This window comes from Scyliorhinus torazame, chromosome 21 (genome assembly GCF_047496885.1).
Source record: "Scyliorhinus torazame isolate Kashiwa2021f chromosome 21, sScyTor2.1, whole genome shotgun sequence".
Taxonomy (NCBI): Eukaryota; Metazoa; Chordata; class Chondrichthyes; order Carcharhiniformes; family Scyliorhinidae; genus Scyliorhinus; species Scyliorhinus torazame.
Window position 1 is genome coordinate 131,682,448 of NC_092727.1, and position 20,854 is coordinate 131,703,301.

At 60.2% G+C, this 20,854-nt stretch overlaps 1 protein-coding gene and 1 long non-coding RNA gene across 4 annotated transcripts in view; one reads left to right on the top strand and one right to left on the bottom strand.

The window, feature by feature from the left end:
• LOC140398689 (uncharacterized) overlaps positions 1-12,946 on the bottom strand; it is an 83,507-nt gene extending 70,561 nt beyond the window's left edge. The window contains exon 1 of the long non-coding RNA XR_011937537.1: positions 12,762-12,946. This is a non-coding gene — a long non-coding RNA (uncharacterized lncRNA). The remainder of the gene's footprint in view (positions 1-12,761) is intronic.
• LOC140398688 (growth factor receptor-bound protein 7-like) overlaps positions 1-20,854 on the top strand; it is a 274,640-nt gene that overhangs the window by 91,590 nt on the left and 162,196 nt on the right. For 2 of the 3 annotated variants that reach the window (XM_072487677.1, XM_072487678.1), the window contains one exon: positions 4,068-4,124. In XM_072487677.1, coding sequence (XP_072343778.1) covers positions 4,068-4,124 — 57 coding nt within the window. Of the gene's footprint in view, positions 1-3,053; positions 3,198-4,067; positions 4,125-20,854 lie in introns of those variants that run through there. The other variant, XM_072487680.1, reaches the window with a different exon arrangement.

The window sequence follows — 20,854 nt, forward strand, 5'->3', positions numbered from 1 at the left end:
GGGAGTGGGGGAGAGGGGGAGGGAGTGGGGGAGAGGGAATGGAGAGGGGGAGGGAGAGGGGGAGGGAGTGGGGAGAGGGGTAGGGAGTGGGGGAGAGGGGGACGGAGTGGGGGAGAGGGGAATGGTGTGGGGGGAGGGGGAGGGAGTGGGGGAGAGGGGGAGGGAGTGGGGGAGAGGGGGACGGAGTGGGGGAGAGGGGAATGGAGTGGGGGAGGGGGAGGGAGTGGGGGAGAGGGGTAGGGAGTGGGGGAGTGGGGGGAGGGGAACGGAGTGGGGGGAGGGGGAGGGAGAGGGGGAGGGAGTGGGGGAGAGGTGGACGGAGAGGGGGAGGGAGTGGGGGTGGGGGAGGGAGTGGGGGAGAGGGGGACGGAGTGGGGGAGAGGGGAATGGAGTGGGGGAGGGGGAGGGAGTGGGGGAGAGAGGGATGGAGTGGGGGAGAGGGGGACGGAGTGGGGGAGAGGGGGACGGAGTGGGGGAGAGGGGGAGGGAGTGGGGGAGAGGGGATGGGAGTGGGTGAGAGGGGGAGGGAGTGGGGGAGAGGGGGAGGGAGTGGGGGAGAGGGGGAGGGAGTGGGGGAGGGGGAGGGAGTGGGGGAGAGGGGATGGGAGTGGGTGAGAGGGGGAGGGAGTGGGGGAGAGGGGAATGGAGTGGGGGAGGGGGAGGGAGTGGGGGAGAGAGGGATGGAGTGGGGGAGAGGGGGACGGAGTGGGGGAGAGGGGGACGGAGTGGGGGAGGGGGGAGGGAGTGGGTGAGAGGGGGAGGGAGTGGGGGAGAGGGGGAGGGAGTGGGGGAGAGGGGGAGGGAGTGGGGGAGAGGGGGACGGAGTGGGGGAGGGGGGAGGGAGTGGGTGAGAGGGGGAGGGAGTGGGGGGAGGGGGAGGGAGTGGGGGAGGGGGGAGGGAGTGGGTGAGAGGGGGAGGGAGTGGGGGAGAGGGAGAGGGGGAGGGAGTGGGGGAGAGGGGGAGGGAGTGGGGGAGAGGGGGAGGGAGTGGGGGAGAGGGGGACGGAGTGGGGGAGGGGGGAGGGAGTGGGTGAGAGGGGGAGGGAGTGGGGGGAGGGGGAGGGAGTGGGGGAGGGGGGAGGGAGTGGGTGAGAGGGGGAGGGAGAGGGGGAGGGAGTGGGGGAGAGGGGGAGGGAGTGGGGGGAGGGGGAGGGAGTGGGGGAGAGGGGGACGGAGTGGGGAGAGGGGGACGGAGTGGGGGAGAGGGGGAGGGAGTGGGGGAGAGGGGGAGGGAGTGGGGGAGAGGGGGACGAGTGGGGGAGGGGGGAGGGAGTGGGTGAGAGGGGGAGGGAGTGGGGGGAGGGGGAGGGAGTGGGGGAGGGGGGAGGGAGTGGGTGAGAGGGGGAGGGAGTGGGGGAGAGGGGGAGGGAGTGGGGGAGAGGGGGAGGGAGTGGGGGAGAGGGGGAGGGAGTGGGGGAGAGGGGGACGGAGTGGGGGAGGGGGGAGGGAGTGGGTGAGAGGGGGAGGGAGTGGGGGAGGGGGAGGGAGTGGGGGAGGGGGGAGGGAGTGGGTGAGAGGGGGAGGGAGTGGGGGAGAGGGGGAGGGAGTGGGGGAGAGGGGGAGGGAGTGGGGGGAGGGGGAGGGAGTGGGGGAGTAAGCAAGATTGGGCATTTCAGCAGCACCGGTTCTCCACAATCAGTGACCAGGGGAATTATGGGTTCAGCCAGTAGAGTTAAGACAAGAGATAAATTAAAAAACAAAAACTTTGAGGGCAGGGGTGGTAATGTAGGGTGGGCAATGTAGGGGTGGGCAATGTAGGGTGGGTAATGTAGGGTGGGCAATGTAGGGTGGGCAATGTAGGGTGGGTAATGTAGGGTGGGTAATGTAGGGTGGGTAATGTAGGGTGGGCAATGTAGGGGTGGGCAATGTAGGGTGGGTAATGTAGGGTGGGCAATGTAGGGTGGGCAATGTAGGGTGGGCAATGTAGGGTGGGTAATGTAGGGGTGGGCAATGTAGGGTGGGTAATGTAGGGGTGGCAATGTAGGGTGGGTAATGTAGGGTGGGCAATGTAGGGTGGGTAATGTAGGGTGGGTAATGTAGGGGTGGGCAATGTAGGGTGGGTAATGTAGGGTGGGTAATGTAGGGTGGGCAATGTAGGGTGGGTAATGTAGGGTGGGCAATGTAGGGTGGGTAATGTAGGGGTGGCAATGTAGGGTGGGTAATGTAGGGTGGGCAATGTAGGGTGGGTAATGTAGGGTGGGTAATGTAGGGGTGGGCAATGTAGGGTGGGTAATGTAGGGTGGGTAATGTAGGGTGGGCAATGTAGGGTGGGTAATGTAGGGAGGGTAATGTAGGGGTGGGTAATGTAGAGTGGGCAATGTAGGGTGGGCAATGTAGGGTGGGTAATGTAGGGGTGGGCAATGTAGGGTGGGTAATGTAGGGCGGGCAATGTAGGGTGGGCAATGTAGGGTGGGTAATGTAGGGGTGGGCAATGTAGGGTGGGTAATGTAGGGGTGGGCAATGTAGGGTGGGTAATGTAGGGCGGGCAATGTAGGTGTGGGCGATGTAGGGCGGGCAATGTAGGGTGGGTAATGTAGGGTGGGCAATGTAGGGTGGGTAATGTAGGGTGGGTAATGTAGGGTGGGTAATGTAGGGTGGGTAATGTAGGGCGGGCAATGTAGGGTGGGTAATGTAGGGTGGGTAATGTAGGGTGGGCAATGTAGGGTGGGTAATGTAGGGAGGGTAATGTAGGGGTGGGTAATGTAGGGTGGGCAATGTAGGGTGGGCAATGTAGGGGTGGGCAATGTAGGGTGGGCAATGTAGGGTGGGTAATGTAGGGGTGGGCAATGTAGGGTGGGTAATGTAGGGTGGATAATGTAGGGTGGGCAATGTAGGGGTGGCAATGTAGGGTGGGTAATGTAGGGTGGGCAATGTAGGGGTGGGCAATGTAGGGTGGGCAATGTAGGGTGGGTAATGTAGGGGTGGGCAATGTAGGGTGGACAATGTAGGGGTGGGCAATGTAGGGTGGGTAATGTAGGGGTGGGCAATGTAGGGTGGGCAATGTAGGGTGGGCAATGTAGGGTGGGCAATGTAGGGTGGGTAATGTGGGCACTGACGTCTGTCAGTAAGAGCTGCCTGAGGCATTGTAGAAACATATTGTGATGTCATTCAGCAGTGTAGCCCAGAACCCCAATTTACCAGCAGGAAAGGCTCGATGGATAGGCCACATCTGGAATAAAGAGGGTTGGTGATGAATGGTGAGACAGCAGATATTACATGAAGACTTTCTTTTGGAGGGTGAAATTGTTGTAGACAATTTGAGGCAGTGATTAGACATAAAAATTAGAGCTTCAGAATAATCCGGAAACAACGCCGCAACTCATTCCTCTAAAAAGAATGTTTTTTTTTTAATTTAGAAAACCCAACTCATTTTCTCCAATTAAGGGGCAACTTAGCGTGGCCAATCCACCTGCCCGGCACATCTTTGGGTTGTGGGGGTGAAACCCACGCAGACACGGGGAGAATGTGCAAACTCCACACGGACAGTGACCCGGGGCCGGGATCGAACCTGGGACCTCGGCGCGTGCTAACCACTGCGCCACCGTGCGGCCCGACTCATTCTGAACAGATTAACTAACATAACTAACATAACATAACGGTCAAAACACAGCAGTGTGGTTGTGTCTTCAGGTTTGAGATCACCTCAGTTTTTGGGCAGTCCACTGATGCATGAACTAACAAGCCCCTGTTATGTACATTGTTCAGCTGTTAGCTAGGATGGAACAAGCAGCCACTCACCTCCCAGGTTTGGACAGCTTATTAAATCCATATCAGAAACTTGAGCACATAATCCAGGCTGATGCTCTAGGTGCAGCACTGAGAGCGTTAAACTGAGACATCACCGACCCTCGCTGGATGTGAAAGGTCTCATGGACTTTTCCACATAGAGCATTGTGTCCTGGGGACAGTATTTATATAACATTATTGAAAAATCTGATCTGGTCATTAGTCACATTGCTTTTTGTGGGATTTTACTTGTGTGCAAATTAACTGCTGCATTTCCTGCATTATTACACTGATAGAGTTAACATTTCTATATTAATGCAAGTTCTTCCTTTTTATTGCAGTGAAGTTAAAATCAAATTGTTTGGAAGTTCTGGACTACAAGCCTCCTTGTCCACAATGTGAGTAGTGAGTGTTGGTGAGAAATGTCAATGCTATGACTGGTCCTGGGTTTGTAAAGAATGTTGATATTGTAACAAGCCTTGATGTTGTAATGACTCTGTGTTACAATATGTGTCAGTGTCATAACTAATGTTAACACATGTCAGTGCCACGCGTATCGGTGTAACGTATGTCAGTGTAACACATGTTGATGCAATGAATGTTTGTCTTCTAACAAGCATTGACATTTGAAAGTTTAAACTCTATTAATTCAGTGAGGTATATTAAGTTAGTTTTTGACTGCAAATAGTTTTTTGATAACTGTAAACAACCACTCAAATTCATGGAATCATAGAATTTACAGTACCGAAGGAGGCCATTCGGCCCATCGAGTCTGCACCGGCCCTTGGAAAGAGCACCTACTTAAACCCACGCCTCCACCCTATTCCTACAACCCAGTAACCCCAGCTAACCTTTTGGACACTAAGGGGCAATTTGGCGTGACCAATCCACCTAACCCGCACATCTTTGGACTGTCGGAGGAAACCGGAACACCCGGAGGAAACCCATGCAGACGCAAGGAGGAAGTGCACAGACAGTCAACCGAGGCCGGAATTGAACCCGGGACCCTGGCGCTGTAAGGCAGCAGTGCTAACCACTGCGCCATCGTGCCGCCTGGGTTCCTGGTGCTGTAAGGCAGCAGTGCTAACCACTGTGTCACCGCGCCGCCCGGGTTCCTGGCATTGTAAGGCAGCAGTGCTAACCACTGCGCCACCGTGCCGCCCGGGTTCCTGGCATTGTAAGGCAGCAGTGCTAACCACTGCGCCACCGTGCCGCCCGGGTTCCTGGCGCTGTTAAGCAGCAGTGCTAACCACTGCGCCACCCGGGTTTCCCACATTACAGCAATGACCACACGTCGGAAACACCTCACTGGCTGTAAAGTGCTTTGAGGCACCCTGCCAATGTGAAAGGTGCTCCAGATTGCAAGTGTTTTGTCAAATTGGAAGCATTGGCTGACACCCCGGACCCAGAAACATTGAAATATAGAAATAGCAGCAGGACAGGCTGTTTGGCCCTTTGAGCCCGCTCTACCATTCATTATGATCATCCAGCTCAGTAGCCTAATCCTGCCTTTCCCCACATATCCTTTGATCCCCTTCACCCTAAGTGCTGTATCTAACTGCTTCTTGAAAACAGTGTTTTAGCCTCAGCTGCTTTCTGTGGTAACAAATTCCACTGACTCCCCCCTCTCTGGGTGAAGAAGGCGTATGGGCTGCGTTGTGAGTTTGCTAGTTTTGTTTCACCCCAGCAGGTTCATGCACATTCTGTTAGAATTCTTTTATTACACTCCTGTATTATCTTAATATGCTTCGGAGTGTAATATGTGTTACTCAAACCTTGGTTACTGATGAGGTCTTCTGAATCTCGATGAAGAAGACTCGAACTCGTCCAGTGGTAACAAAAGGTTTATTGAGTAACTATAACAATAATTGTGTGAGTTCTTTACTTTAACATTGACACTAGTGATAAGGTTAACAAGATCTAACTGCAGTAACTGACTCCACTAACTATCTGAGCTAATCTGATGCTCCTGTCCTGGTCACAGTCCATCCAAAAGAGAGCGAGACCCAGCGGCGGGATTCTCCGATATTGAGGCAGGGTGTCCGCGCCGTCGTGAACCCCGTCGCATTTCACGATGGGGCGAAACGGCCGTGGGCACGATCGATTCAGGCCCCGAAAAGGGGCCAGCAGCAGGGCCGCGGGAAACGCGGTGGGCGTGGTGCCAGAGTGATCTCGAGACGCTGCTGGACGCTGTAGAAGAGCGCAGGGCCATCTTGTGCCCAAGACGTGAAGCGCGGCTGGTGTGAAGTGGGCATCACCGGCAGCGCAGTGGGGCACTTCCCCCGCTCTGGAGACCAGCGGCGAAAGAAGCACCATGACCGCACGAGGGCTGCCAGGGTAAGTACCCCGAGAGTTCCCCCGGGCCCCCCCCCCCCCCGTCCACCATGTCTTGCGGGACCCGTCCGTCCGTCCACGCAGGAGGGGGCGGGGTACCATACACCATATTGTACCCGACCCACATGGGCAACACAACCCCCTTGAGAGCTGCCATGGCATGGTGCCCAGTGTCCCCCACCCAGTCATAATGTTGCCAACATCTGCGCGTCTTGATGCTGACCGCCTAAATCTGCTGCCCCCTCCCCCCCCCCGCCCCGCAGGATAAGACTGCTCACAACCAATGTGAGCGTACAAGAACTGGAGGGGGATCACCTGTGCTGCACCCCCTCACCGTCCATGAGCAGAGGGCTCTGGACCTCGCTGGGAGAGCAGCCACCCGGAGGCAGAGCCATGCCAGATCGGAGGTGCAGGACCAAGTGAGACTCCCCTGCCTGGCTACAACCCCTCACCCCGTCAGCTCCCCCCCCCTCACACTGCACCCCATACCACTGCCCCCAAGCATCCCCCCTTTCAACCCACCCCGTGACACATACCCCTTCACCCTCTAACCCCTCCCGACACTCCTCCCCCTCACACTGCCCCCTCCACCCCCTCACACCCGACTCCGTGTGTCTAACGATACATGCCTCATTGTCTTTGTGATGAGTGATATCTGAACACACATACCTTGAATGCAGAGGCCCCTTTAAGACTGGGTTTGGAACCCTGGGGACTCCGCCTCCGGCTCCGCCCCCAGGGAACTGTATATAAGGTTACGTTCAGTGGGCAGCGTGCAGTGAGCACACTTCTCGGCAGCTGTCTGGTTCTCTGGTAATTAAAGCCTTTAAATTATCAATCTTCTCTCCTGAGCCGTAATTGAGGGTATCTCAGTCTTCCCCAGGGCCAGGAGCCAATCGTCCAGGGACATCTCGGACAAGACCCCGCCGTCCAACTGCAAGCTTATCCGCCCCCACGGACGCACGGCAGAGGGGGGAAGGAAGACGGACAGGAGGGCCCTCCCCTGAGGCGGTGGCACTGGAGGGGGACGCACAGCCACGACACGGACGAACACAGGACGGACAGTCAGGATACTGATGGCCGTGAGCCGGATGAGGCGAGGGCTGTGAGCCAGGACAGTGGCGGAGAGAGGACAGGGACTCTGGCCAGTGACGCACAGAGGACGGACAGACAGTCGACGGACACACCGGACATGGCACCAAACCTGGGTCGCGGACTAGTTGCATCGGTCCAAGGATCAACACAGGAGACCGCACACCTGGGGACAGATGAGGAGCTCGAGTTTGGGTCACTTCTGTCACCCACAACATCCACCATCGCAGATTCACTCACCTCGGTTGGGCACATTAGTGATGAGGCTTCGGGGACACTGACTGGTGCGCAGCACACAGTCGACCCGGTGCAGCAGGTGGAGGTCGGAGCAGCCGAGGGGCTGGACGGTCGGAGGGCAGCCCAGGCCCAGCACCCAGACGGTTCCCGGGTTCCTGGACTTACTACACCCACCCACAGACCCGATGCACTTGGAAACCTAGGGAGTGGACAACAGGATGACGGTCGCCTTCCAGCATCTGCAGAGGCAGTTGGAGGAGTCCATCCGCGTCCAGGAGCAGGGAGTGGTGCTGGTCATGTTTGCCACCCAGGCCGACACCGCACGGTTGGCGTCCGCGGTGGAGGCAATGGGGGCAACGGTTTCGGCCATGGGTCAGGCTCTGCAAGGCGTGGGGCTTGATGTGCACACGTCATGCGTGGCCCACGACAGGGCTGCCCTCTCACAGGCAGCCATGCACCAGAGCTAGCTGGACATTGCCGCCGCACTCTGGGATCTGGCCCAGTCTCAGCAGGCCATGGACCAGTCCCAGCAGGCCATAGCCTAGTCTCTGCAGGCCATGGCCCAGTCCCAGCAGGCCATGGCCCAGTCCCAGCAGGCCATGGCCCAGTCTCTGCAGGCCATGGCCCAGTCTCAGCAGGCCATGGCCCAGTCCCAGCAGGCCATGGCCCAGTCTCAGCAGGCCATGGCCCAGTCTCAGCAGGCCATGGCCCAGTCTCTGCAGGCCATGGCCCAGTCCCAGCAGGCCATGGCCCAGTCTCAGCAGGCCATGGCCCAGTCCCAGCAGGCCATGGCCCAGTCCCAGCAGGCCATGGCCCAGTCCCAGCAGGCCATGGCACAGTCCCAGCAGGCCATGGCCCAGTCTCAGCAGGCCATGGCCCAGTCTCAGCAGGCCATGGCCCAGTCTCTGCAGGCCATGGCCCAGTCCCAGCAGGCCATGGCCCAGTCTCAGCAGGCCATGGCCCAGTCCCAGCAGGCCATCGCTAAGAGCATCGGCGGCCTTGCCCACGTGTTGGATGGCGTCGCAGAATCCCAGCGGGAGGTTGAGCGGTCCTGGACAGGGATGGCACACTCCCTGAGCTCCATCGCCGGGAAGATTCAGATCCTGGTCGGTTCCACAGCGGGCCTCCAGGACTGGCAGCGCCAGGTGTCGGTGGTGCCACGGCGCATGTCTTCACGGGCACCACTATCCCACAGTGAGGCCCGGGCTCCCCGAGGGAGGAGGAGGTTCTGGTGCCCGTCCCGGTTACACCAGCAAGGGAGGTCCTGGAGCACTCGGACTCCCCCCGTTCCATCCCTGGTGCATCTGGTGGGCAGCGGGCAGTGCAGGGTGGCACCACGCCATCCAGCACGCCCGCCGAGCAGCCTGGCCCATCCAAGCCGGGCCGCCCCAGCAAGCGCGCGCCGACGGGGAACAACGTGGCAGGGCAGGAGTCTCAGCAGTCCCCACTCCTGCTGTACCGCCTGGGGAAACACCAAGGCGGAGTGGTAGGGCCCATAAGGCCAAGAAGTTAGACACGTAGTAAGTTGGCACGGGTGCAGGGCACAGCTTAGTTGTAGGGCTAGGGCACTTGTATGTGAATGTCACGATTAAAGTCACTATTACACCAAACCTAGATGCGTCTGTGCTATGTCCAGTGCCTGAGGGGTCGTGAAGGGGACCGAGTGACGCTGAGGGTCGAAGTTCTGTACAACGGTGAGGCCGGGTGTGTGTTTCTCCCCCCCCACCCCCCCCCCCCCCCCAAACACCCCGTCGCCCTCAGCTCACCAACGCCAGCTGCCCCACATGGTCATGTGGTGGAGTGTCCGTGACGCATACAGGGACCACCGAAGTGGAGGGTTCAGATATGGCCATGAGTCAGACATTGTCTAGCGATCCGGAGCTCACAGCTCATCGCAGAGCGGGTTGTCATCATTCAACATGGCACTGATCACACCCGCTAGCACAAGCAACTGTGTTAAAACATTCACGATGTGCCGTAGGTGTAAGGTGCTGTGAAAGTGGTGGTGTGGGCGGTAGGGATGTGCGATGGTGCGGGAAGTGGGGGGTGCTGGGTGGTGCGGTTGTGCGCGATCCGTGGTGCAAGTGCCTTGCTCAGCGATGCCCTCCCCCTAGTTAGTGAAACATGCGGCGATCAACGCCTCGCGTGCTCGCTCTCCTAGCCGGTGTCGTCGTGCGGCATCCCGGCCATATCCCGCACCCAGGTCGTATCTGTGCTCACCCCCCCTCCCCCTTCCCCATCCTCCTACTCCTCCTCCTCATGTGCAGAGGCATCGCCCTCATCGGGCTCCCCCTGTGCATCCTCCTCCAGGACATCGCCCCTCTGTTGGGCAATGTTGTGCAACACACAGCAGACCACAACTATGTGCCCGCCCCTGTCGGGGTGGTACTGCAGGGCCCCTGCAGAGCGGTCCAGGCACCGGACTCTCATCTTCAGGAGGCCAAAGCACCTCTCCACAACACCCCTGGTTGCTGCATGGGCCTCATTATAGCGGGTCTCTGCGTTGGTCTGTGGCCTCCGGATAGGCGTCATCAGCAACGGGTAACCCCTGTCGCCCAGCAACCAGCCCCTCAGCCGGGGGGGGTGTCCCTCGAAAATAGCGGGGATGAAAGAATGAGCCAGTATGAAAGCATCATGCACGCTGCCAGGGTATTGGGCGCACACGTGCATAATCTTCATGCGATGGTCGCAGACCACCTGAATGTTCATCGAGTAGTTCCCCTTCCTGTTCAGGAAAACGTCCCTGTTATCCGAGGGTGGACGCATGCCGCCGTGCACCCCATCAATCACCCCCTGAAGCAACGGCATCCCGGCCACGGAGGACAATCCCGCTGCCCGGTCAGCCTGGTGTGCGCGGTCCACCTGGAAATTTATGTATCTGTTGGCAATGTCACACAGGGCGCGGTGACGGCCCGGGTGCACCGGTGCACCGCTGCCTGCGAGATTCCAGACAGGTCCCCGCTCGGCGCCTGGAAGGACCCCATGGCGAAGAAATTGAGGGCAACCGTGACCTTCACGGTCACCGGGATAGCATGTCCTCCCCCCGTTCCACGTGGTGCCAGATGCGCCATGAGGTGGCATCTATGTGCCCCGGTCTCCCGACTCAATCGGAGTCTCCTCCTGCATGCCGTATCCGGAAGCTCCTGGAACGACATGCGGTCCCGGTACACTCGAGGCCGCATGGGGCGCCTCCGGTGCCTTGGCACCACCACCTGCTCCTGCCCCTCCCCCTGCGCCCCATCAGGATCCAAATCCTCGTCCTCCGCATGCCCGACGATGTGGTGGTCATTGTCACCCTCCGCCTCCTCTTGCACCTGTCGGGCGGGAGGGCCTGCAGCCTGAGCGGGTGGCACGGGGCCCTCTGCAGCCGGTCCCTCAGCTGCACCCGCTGCTCCAGCAGCTGCTCTGAGCCGCCTGCATCGGCGGCACCGAATGGCTACCAGCAGGGCAGCAGCTCCCGCCACGGCGGCAAACACAGCTGGCTGGTGCGCAAACAAGACGAACTACACGAAGGTGGGGGGTGGGGTTTGGGAAGGAGAGACAACAACATGTTTAACGATGGCACTTTGACACCTCGACAGCCAGGGCCCATGGGATACATGGGGGCCCCGGCTGCCTGGTTTCGCTTCAGACACACATCCAACCCTCGCCCTGCCCACCGCCCACTTCACCCCGTCCCTCCTCATTGCGGCACCACTGGCCTCAGCCCATCACCATGACCTGCACTTGGAAGCTTGTCTTCGCCACCGTCCTGCTATGGCAGGCAGGCTGGCATGTCGCTCCCGCAGGTAACCTTGCCCCCCCCAGCATGGCGGCATCATTTCCTCCACCCCCTCCTCATTCCTCCCCCCATCCTTTCCCCACCCCCTCCTCCTTTCCCCACCCCCTCTCCTTACCCCACCCCCTCCTCATTCCTCCAGCCCCTCCTCCTTTCCCCTCCCCCTCCTCCTTCCTCCATCCCCTCCTCATTCCTCCAGCCCCTCCTCCATTCCCTGCCATAATATACACATGTATATGATGGTGCAGAGACACACACTGACTGACACACTGCAAGACCAATCAACACACACAATATAGCAGCCATTCACCAGTTAGGGCACGGTCACTATAAAGACCGAGGGCACTAGTTTTCCCGCTCATTCGGGATGCAGCCTCTGAGACAGACAGAGCCCGCAGTCAGTAGCACAAACATCCACCATGTGCCAGCAGTATAGGCTGGTCAGGTTAGGCATAGGTCTTCAGTCAATCTAACATAGTGTCGACCCACAGTGCAAGTATGTTTAACAGCTCTTAGTTAAATAAAATAGAGTTGTACTATTACAAATGTTGGTAGCCTGTCTATGTTACTCCTAAGGTAACCGCAGTCTCCACAGATCCAGAGTACCCAACACATCATTCCCCACCCCCTCCTCCTTTCCCCACCCCCTCCTCCTCCCTCCTCCCTCCTCCCCCCCCCCCCCCAGCATTGCGGCATCCTTCTCCGAGAACCCTCCCCCCGCCCCCAGCATTGCGGCATCCTTCTCCGAGAACCCTCCCCCCGCCCCCAGCACCGGCCGTGGACGCCACTTCTTGCTGCCTACGGTGAGGCCGGCCACTCCCCTCCTTCCTCCACATCGTCAGCAGCATGACTGGCCGACAAGTTTATTGAGCAGGGGAGAACGGCGACAGCATGACCTGTGGTCACGCCATCGGGACTTCGGCCCATATGGGCCGCTGAATAGTGGGGGTTCCGGAGAATCGCCGTACTTAGTACCTCGGGCGATTCTCCGGCAGGCGTGGCGCCAACCTCGATGACGCCATTCTCGCCGGTTGGGAGAATGGCGGAACGGCGTTAGACCGGCGCCGCGGGAAACATTGGCGCAAACGGCGATTCTCCCATCAGGGACAATCCCGCCCAATATGTGGTCTCTTTAATACCCCTGTTGGTCCCGCCCTCCGGTGATCATGTGGTGCTACTGATTACACATTAACCCCTTGTGTACATGCACAGACAGAGATCACTACAAGAATCTTAGATTTTAAACTGATAACTGCGTTCAGTAAATGTATAACAAAGCTTGACTTGTGCAGGTGTGAAAAAGCTTGAGGAGCCAGTTTTTCATGTGCGATCAGTGTCAGATCTTTGCAGATAAACTTGTTTTGTGTGAAATCACACTAACAGAATCAGAATGAGCTGAGAAAAATGTAAACAAGCAGAATCTAGGCTGGTGGGTGTGAGTGTCAGAAAGCTGCAGCCAGTCTATGCTGCTGACTTTACAGAATTCCCGTTTAGACGTTGCTCCTCAAGCCACAGGTTATGTTTAGAGTCAGCTCCTCAGTCTCTTGGCCATTCCTCAGATATAATTTCAGCGTTATATCATTGAATCACTCACCTCAAACATCCATTACGGACAAAGCACTGTCTTGCAGGCAGTCACTCTCCCATCTCCATTCAGTAGCCTAGGTTGCTGAGCAATGGTATGTCCGTGCAATTTAAAGAACGACTTGCATTTATGTAGTTGTGGGACCAAAGTGCGTCCCAAAGCACTTTACAGTCAGTGAAATTAAAGCAAAATACTGCAGATGCTGGAAATCTGAAATAAAAACAGGAAATGTTGGATAAACTCAGCAGGTTCGGTAGGATGTGCGGAGAGAGGTACACAGTTAACGTTCCAGATCCAAATGAACTTTTCTTCAGTTATTCGGACTCGAAACTTTAACTCTGGGCGCGAACCAGTGGGCCTGCTGCGGTGGAAAAGCAGCTCGCTACGGCGCAGCGTGCACGATGAAAGCTTGGAGAACCCGCTCCTGGGATCTACCCAACTCGCAACACCTCACGAGATTCAGCGCGATCTTGCGATGTAAATCCCGTCCACAAAGGACGGGATCACTTTTTCCCAAATCTGCATATCAGAACGCATTCACCCTCCGCAGGGCCTCAGCCCACGTCCCGGCCTCCACCTCCCCTCCCAGCTCCTCCTCCCACTTGCGCTTTATATCCCCCACCAGGGTGCCCTCCCCAGCTCCTCGTAGACCTCGGGCACCTTCCCCATCCTATCTCGTCCTTCGACAATACCTTATCCTGCAACCCCAAGGAAGGTAACCCAGGAAAGGACGGCACCACTGCCTCACGAAATCCCAAACCGGCAGGTACCTAAAACCATTCCCCCTCGGCAGCTCATACTCTGCCTCCAGCTCCTTCCATTTTGCGAAACTTCCCCTGATCAACAGGTCTCCAAATCGCAGAAACCTTGCCAGCCCCCATCCCCGAAACCTCGTACCCAGCTCCCCTCTCCCCCCATCCCCGAAACCTCGTATCCAGCCCCCCTCTTCCCCCCCATCCCCGAAACCTCGTATCCAGCCCCCCTCTCCCCCCATCCCCGAAACCTCGTATCCAGCCCCCCCTCCCCCATCCCCGAAACCTCGTATTCAGCCCCCCTCTCCCCCCATCCCCGAAACCTCGTATCCAGCCCCCCCTCTCCCCCCATCCCCGAAACCTCGTATCCAGCCCCCCCTCTCACCCCACCATCCCGAAACCTCGTATCCAGCCCCCCCTCTCCCCATCCCCGAAACCTCGTATCCAGCCCCCCCTCTCCCCATCCCCGAAACCTCGTATCCAGCCCCCCCAACCCCCATCCCCGAAACCTCGTATCCAGCCCCTCCTATCCCCCCCACCACCCCATCCCAGAAACCTCGTAACCAGCCCCCCCATCCCCGAAACCTCGTATCCAGCCCCTCTCTCCCCCCACCCCTACACCATCTCTGAAACCTCGTAACCAGCCCCCTCCATCACCGAAACCTCGTATCCAGCCCCCCTCTCCCCCCACACCCCCACCATCCCCAAAACCTCGTATCCAGTCCCCCCATCCCCGAAACCTTGTATCCAGCCCCCCCTCTCCCCCCACCCCCATCCCGAAACCTCGTATCCAGTCCCCCCATCCCCGAAACCTTGTATCCAGCCCCCCCTCTCCCCCCACCCCCATCCCCGAAACCTCGTATCCAGCCCCACCATCCCCGAAACCTCATATCCAGTCCGCCTCTCCCCCCACCATCCTGAAACCTCGTATCCAGCCCCCCCTCTCCCCCACCATCCTGAAACCTCGTATCCAGCCCCCCCTCTCCCTCCCATCCACGAAACCTCGTATCCAGCCCCCCTCTCCCCCTATCCCCGAAACTTCATATCCAGCCCCCCCTCTCCCCCATCCCCGAAACCTTGTATCCAGTCCCCCTCTCCCCCCACCATCCTGAAACCTCGTATCCAGCCCCCCCTCTCACCCCCATCCCCGAAACCTTGTATCCAGCCCCCCTCTCCCCCCACCATCCTGAAACCTCGTATCCAGCCCCCCCTCTCCCCCTCATCCCCGAAACCCCGTATCCAGCCCCCCTCTCCCCCTATCCCCGAAACCTCGTATCCAGCCCCCCCTCTCCCCATCACTGAAACCTCGTATCCAGTCCCCCTCTCCCCCCACCATCCTGAAACCTCGTATCCAGCCCCCCCTCTCCCCATCCCCGAAACCTCGTATCCAGCCCCCCCAACCCCCATCCCCGAAACCTCGTATCCAGCCCCTCCTATCCCCCCCACCACCCCATCCCAGAAACCTCGTAACCAGCCCCCCCATCCCCGAAACCTCGTATCCAGCCCCTCTCTCCCCCCACCCCTACACCATCTCTGAAACCTCGTAACCAGCCCCCTCCATCACCGAAACCTCGTATCCAGCCCCCCTCTCCCCCCACACCCCCACCATCCCCAAAACCTCGTATCCTGTCCCCCCATCCCCGAAACCTTGTATCCAGCCCCCCCTCTCCCCCCACCCCCATCCCGAAACCTCGTATCCAGTCCCCCCATCCCCGAAACCTTGTATCCAGACCCCCCTCTCCCCCCACCCCCATCCCCGAAACCTCGTATCCAGCCCCACCATCCCCGAAACCTCATATCCAGTCCGCCTCTCCCCCCACCATCCTGAAACCTCGTATCCAGCCCCCCCTCTCACCCCCATCCCCTAAACCTTGTATCCAGCCCCCCCTCTCCCCCATCCCCGAAACCTCGTATCCAGCCCCTCTCTCCCCCCACCCCTACACCATCTCTGAAACCTCGTAACCAGCCCCCTCCATCACCGAAACCTCGTATCCAGCCCCCCTCTCCCCCCACACCCCCACCATCCCCAAAACCTCGTATCCAGTCCCCCCATCCCCGAAACCTTGTATCCAGCCCCCCCTCTCCCCCCACCCCCATCCCGAAACCTCGTATCCAGTCCCCCCATCCCCGAAACCTTGTATCCAGCCCCCCCTCTCCCCCCACCCCCATCCCCGAAACCTCGTATCCAGCCCCACCATCCCCGAAACCTCATATCCAGTCCGCCTCTCCCCCCACCATCCTGAAACCTCGTATCCAGCCCCCCCTCTCACCCCCATCCCCGAAACCTTGTATCCAGCCCCCCCTCTCCCCCATCCCCGAAACCTCGTATCCAGCCCCCCTCTCCCCCCACCATCCTGAAACCTCGTATCCAGCCCCCCCTCTCCCCCTCATCCCCGAAACCCCGTATCCAGCCCCCCTCTCCCCCATCCCCGAAACCTCGTATCCAGTCCGCCTCTCCCCCCACCATCCTGAAACCTCGTATCCAGCCCCCCCTCTCACCCCCATCCCCGAAACCTTGTATCCAGCCCCCCCTCTCCCCCATCCCCGAAACCTCGTATCCAGCCCCCCTCTCCCCCCACCATCCTGAAACCTCGTATCCAGCCCCCCCTCTCCCCCTCATCCCCGAAACCCCGTATCCAGCCCCCCTCTCCCCCTATCCCCGAAACCTCGTATCCAGCCCCCCCTCTCCCCCATCCCTGAAACCTCGTATCCAGTCCCCCTCTCCCCCCACCATCCTGAAACCTCGTATCCAGCCCCCCTCTCCCCATCCCCGAAACCTCGTATCCAGCCCCCCCAACCCCCATCCCCGAAACCTCGTATCCAGCCCCTCCTATCCCCCCCTCCACCCCATCCCAGAAACCTCGTAACCAGCCCCCCCATCCCCGAAACCTCGTATCCAGCCCCTCTCTCCCCCCACCCCTACACCATCTCTGAAACCTCGTAACCAGCCCCCTCCATCACCGAAACCTCGTATCCAGCCCCCCCCATCCCCGAAACCTCGTATCCAGCCCCCCTCTCCCCCCACACCCCCACCATCCCCAAAACCTCGTATCCAGCCCCCCCTCTCCTTCCACCCCCCATCCCAAAACCTCGTATCCAGTCCCCCCATCCCCGAAACCTTGTATCCAGCCCCCCCTCTCCCCCCACCCCCATCCCGAAACCTCGTATCCAGTCCCCCCATCCCCGAAACCTTGTATCCAGCCCCCCCTCTCCCCCCACCCCCATCCCCGAAACCTCGTATCCAGCCCCACCATCCCCGAAACCTCATATCCAGTCCGCCTCTCCCCCCACCATCCTGAAACCTCGTATCCAGCCCCCCCTCTCACCCCCATCCCCGAAACCTTGTATCCAGCCCCCCCTCTCCCCCATCCCCGAAACCTCGTATCCAGCCCCCCTCTCCCCCCACCATCCTGAAACCTCGTATCCAGCCCCCCCTCTCCCCCTCATCCCCGAAACCCCGTATCCAGCCCCCCTCTCCCCCATCCCCGAAACCTCGTATCCAGTCCGCCTCTCCCCCCACCATCCTGAAACCTCGTATCCAGCCCCCCCTCTCACCCCCATCCCCGAAACCTTGTATCCAGCCCCCCCTCTCCCCCATCCCCGAAACCTCGTATCCAGCCCCCCTCTCCCCCCACCATCCTGAAACCTCGTATCCAGCCCCCCCTCTCCCCCTCATCCCCGAAACCCCGTATCCAGCCCCCCTCTCCCCCTATCCCCGAAACCTCGTATCCAGCCCCCCCTCTCCCCATCCCTGAAACCTCGTATCCAGTCCCCCTCTCCCCCCACCATCCTGAAACCTCGTATCCAGCCCCCCCTCTCCCCATCCCCGAAACCTCGTATCCAGCCCCCCCAACCCCCATCCCCGAAACCTCGTATCCAGCCCCTCCTATCCCCCCCACCACCCCATCCCAGAAACCTCGTATCCAGCCCCCCCATCCCCGAAACCTCGTATCCAGCCCCCCTCTCCCCCCACCCCCCCACCATCCCTGAAACCTCGTAACCAGCCCCCTCCATCACCGAAACCTCGTATCCAGCCCCCCCAGTCCCCGAAACCTCGTATCCAGCCCCCCTCTCCCCCCACACCCCCACCATCCCCAAAACCTCGTATCCAGCCCCCCCTCTCCCTCCACCCCCCATCCCAAAACCTCGTATCCAGTCCCCCCATCCCCGAAACCTTGTATCCAGCCCCCCCTCTCCCCCCACCCCCATCCCGAAACCTCGTATCCAGCCCCCCCATCCCCGAAACCTCGTATCCAGCCCCCCCCTCTCCCCCCACCCCCATCCCGAAACCTCGTATCCAGCTCCCCCATCCCCGAAACCTCGTATCCAGCCCCCCCATCCCCGAAACCTCGTATCCAGCCCCCCCCTCTCCCCCCACCCCCATCCCGAAACCTCGTATCCAGCCCCACCATCCCCGAAACCTCATATCCAGTCCTCCCCACCCCCCATCCCCGAAACCTCGTATCCAGCCCCCCCTCTCCCCTCACCCCTCTATCCCCGGAATCTCGTATCCAGCCCCCCCTCTCCCCCCACCCCCCACCCCGGAATCTCGATCCAGCCCCCCCCCGTCCCCGAAACCTTGTATCCAGCCCCCTGCCCCCGCCATCCCCGAAACCTTGTATCCAGCTCCCCCTACCCCCCCAACCCCGAAACCTCGTATCCAGCCCCCCGTCCCCGAAACCTCGTATCCAGCCCCCCCCGTTCCCGAAACCTCGTATCCAGGCCCCCCCATCCCCGAAACCTTGTAACCAGCCCCCGCCCCCCCCATCCCCGAAACCTTGTATCCAGCCCCCGCCCCCACCATCCCCGTAACCTTGTATCCAGCCCGCCCCTCTCTCCCACCCCCCCAACCCCGAAACCTCCTATTCAGCCCCCCCCCATCCTCGTATCCAGCCCCCCCTCTCCCCCATCCCCCGAAACCTCGTATCACAGTCAGTGAAATAGGTGTCACTTAGGCCCCCCCCCCCCCCCGCCCAGGAGGCGGGGTATAAATATGCGTGGCCTCCAGCTCGCAGCCATTTCGTCAGCTGCTGTGGGAGGCCACACTTCAGATACTAATAAAGTCTCAGTTTGAATTTAACTTCGTCTCCAGTCAAATTGATCGTGCCTCACCCCCCACCTAACGACAGGTCCATATTGGACCCAGCGCACAACGCGTTCCCACCACCACCCACTGAAAGACCCAACCAGCAGATGTGTTACATGCTGGGCCCCAGCGTAATACCACGTTAACAACGCAATCGCGGCGGGAGCAGGTTTCACATCCACTCCCATCTGCCCTGACCTCAGACGTGCCGTGACTTGAAACAAAACCCCAAATGGTGCCATGTCTAAGGTCAGCTCCGTTGACTTGGAGCTAGCAGAGGGGCCTGGCTGTTCTGAGTCACAGAGAAGCTAGGGATAAGTGAACACATTAGCTGTGTTTCAGTCTTTCAGTTCCCTGTCTTCAGAATATGCTGAGGTCACACACCTTTCACTGATGCATTTTGAGTGCATTGGTGATTCTCTATTTTGCTGCAGTCACCTTCACTGAGCAGAGACGTGTCCGTCTGCTGTGTGATTAAAATGAGGGTGAAAATCACCTCCATTCTTTTGACACTTGGCAGGATTATAGATTTTGGACGCGCTAGGAGATAAAGGAATAATCATAAAACAGCATATTGTTATCTCCAGAACTTTACTTCATCTCCTCACAACGTAACCCATTCCCAGTGCCCTCCAGCCGGGCCCAGTGCCCTCCAGCCGGGCCCAGTGCCCTCCAGCCGGGCCCAGTGCCCTCCAGCCGGGCCCAGTGCCCTCCAGCCAGGCCCAGTGCCCCCAGCCGGGCCCAGTGCCCTCCAGCCGGGCCCGATGCCCTCCAGCCAGGCCCGATGCCCTCCAGCCGGGCCCAGTGCCCTCCAGCCGGGCCCAGTGCCCTCCAGCCAGGCCCGATGCCCTCCAGCCGGGCCCAGTGCCCTCCAGCCGGGCCCAGTGCCCTCCAGCCAGGCCCGATGCCCTCCAGCCGGGCCCAGTGACCTCCAGCCGGGCCCAGCGCCCTCCAGCCAGGCCCGATGCCCTCCAGCCGGGCCCAGTGACCTCCAGCCGGGCCCGATGCCCTCCAGCCAGGCCCAGTGACCTCCAGCCGGGCCCAGCGCCCTCCAGCCGGCCCGATGCCCTCCAGCCGGGCCCAGTGACCTCCAGCCGGGCCCAGTGCCCTCCAGCCAGGCCCGATGCCCTCCAGCCGGGCCCAGTGACCTCCAGCCGGGCCCAGTGCCCTCCAGCGGGGCCCGATGCCCTCCAGCCAGGCCCAGTGACCTCCAGCCGGGCCCAGTGCCCTCCAGCGGGGCCCGATGCCCTCCAGCCGGGCCCAGTGACCTCCAGCCGGGCCCAGTGCCCTCCAGCGGGGCCCGATGCCCTCCAGCCGGGCCCAGTGCCCTCCAGCCAGGCCCGATGCTCTCCAGCCGGGCCCTGTGACCTCCAGCCGGGCCCAGTGACCTCCAGCCGGGCCCAGTGACCTCCAGCCAGGCCCAGTGCCCTCCAGCCAGGCCCGATGCCCTCCAGCCGGGCCCAGTGCCCTCCAGCCGGGCCCAGTGACCTCCAGCCGGGCCCAGTGACCTCCAGCCGGGCCCAGTGACCTCCAGCCGGGCCCAGTGCCCTCCAGCCGGGCCCGATGCCCTCCAGCCGGGCCCAGTGCCCTCCAGCCGGGCCCAGTGCCATCCAGCGGGGCCCGATGCCCTCCAGCCGGCCCGATGCCCTCCAGCCGGGCCCGATGCCCTCCAGCCATGTCCAGCGCCCTCCAGCCGGGCCCAGTAACTTCCAGCCGGGCTCACACACACAGACACACACACTCACACACACTCTCACACACACACATTCTTACACTTTCACACTCACACACCCACTCTCAGACACACACACACTCTCACTCTCACACACACTCTCACTCACACACACTCTCACTCACACACACTCTCACTCACACACACTCACACTCTCACTCACACACACTCTCACTCACACACACTCTCACTCACACACACAGACACACACACTCACACACACTCTCACACACACACATTCTCACACTTTCACACTCACACACACACTCTCAGACACACACACACTCTCACTCTCACACACACTCTCACTCACACACACTCTCACTCACACACACTCTCACTCACACACACTCACACTCTCACTCACACACACTCTCACTCACACACACTCTCACTCACACACTCTCACTCACACACACTCTCACTCACACACACTCTCACTCACACACACACTCACACACACTCACTCACACACACTCTCACACACTCTCACACACTCTCACACACTCACACACACTCACACACACTCTCA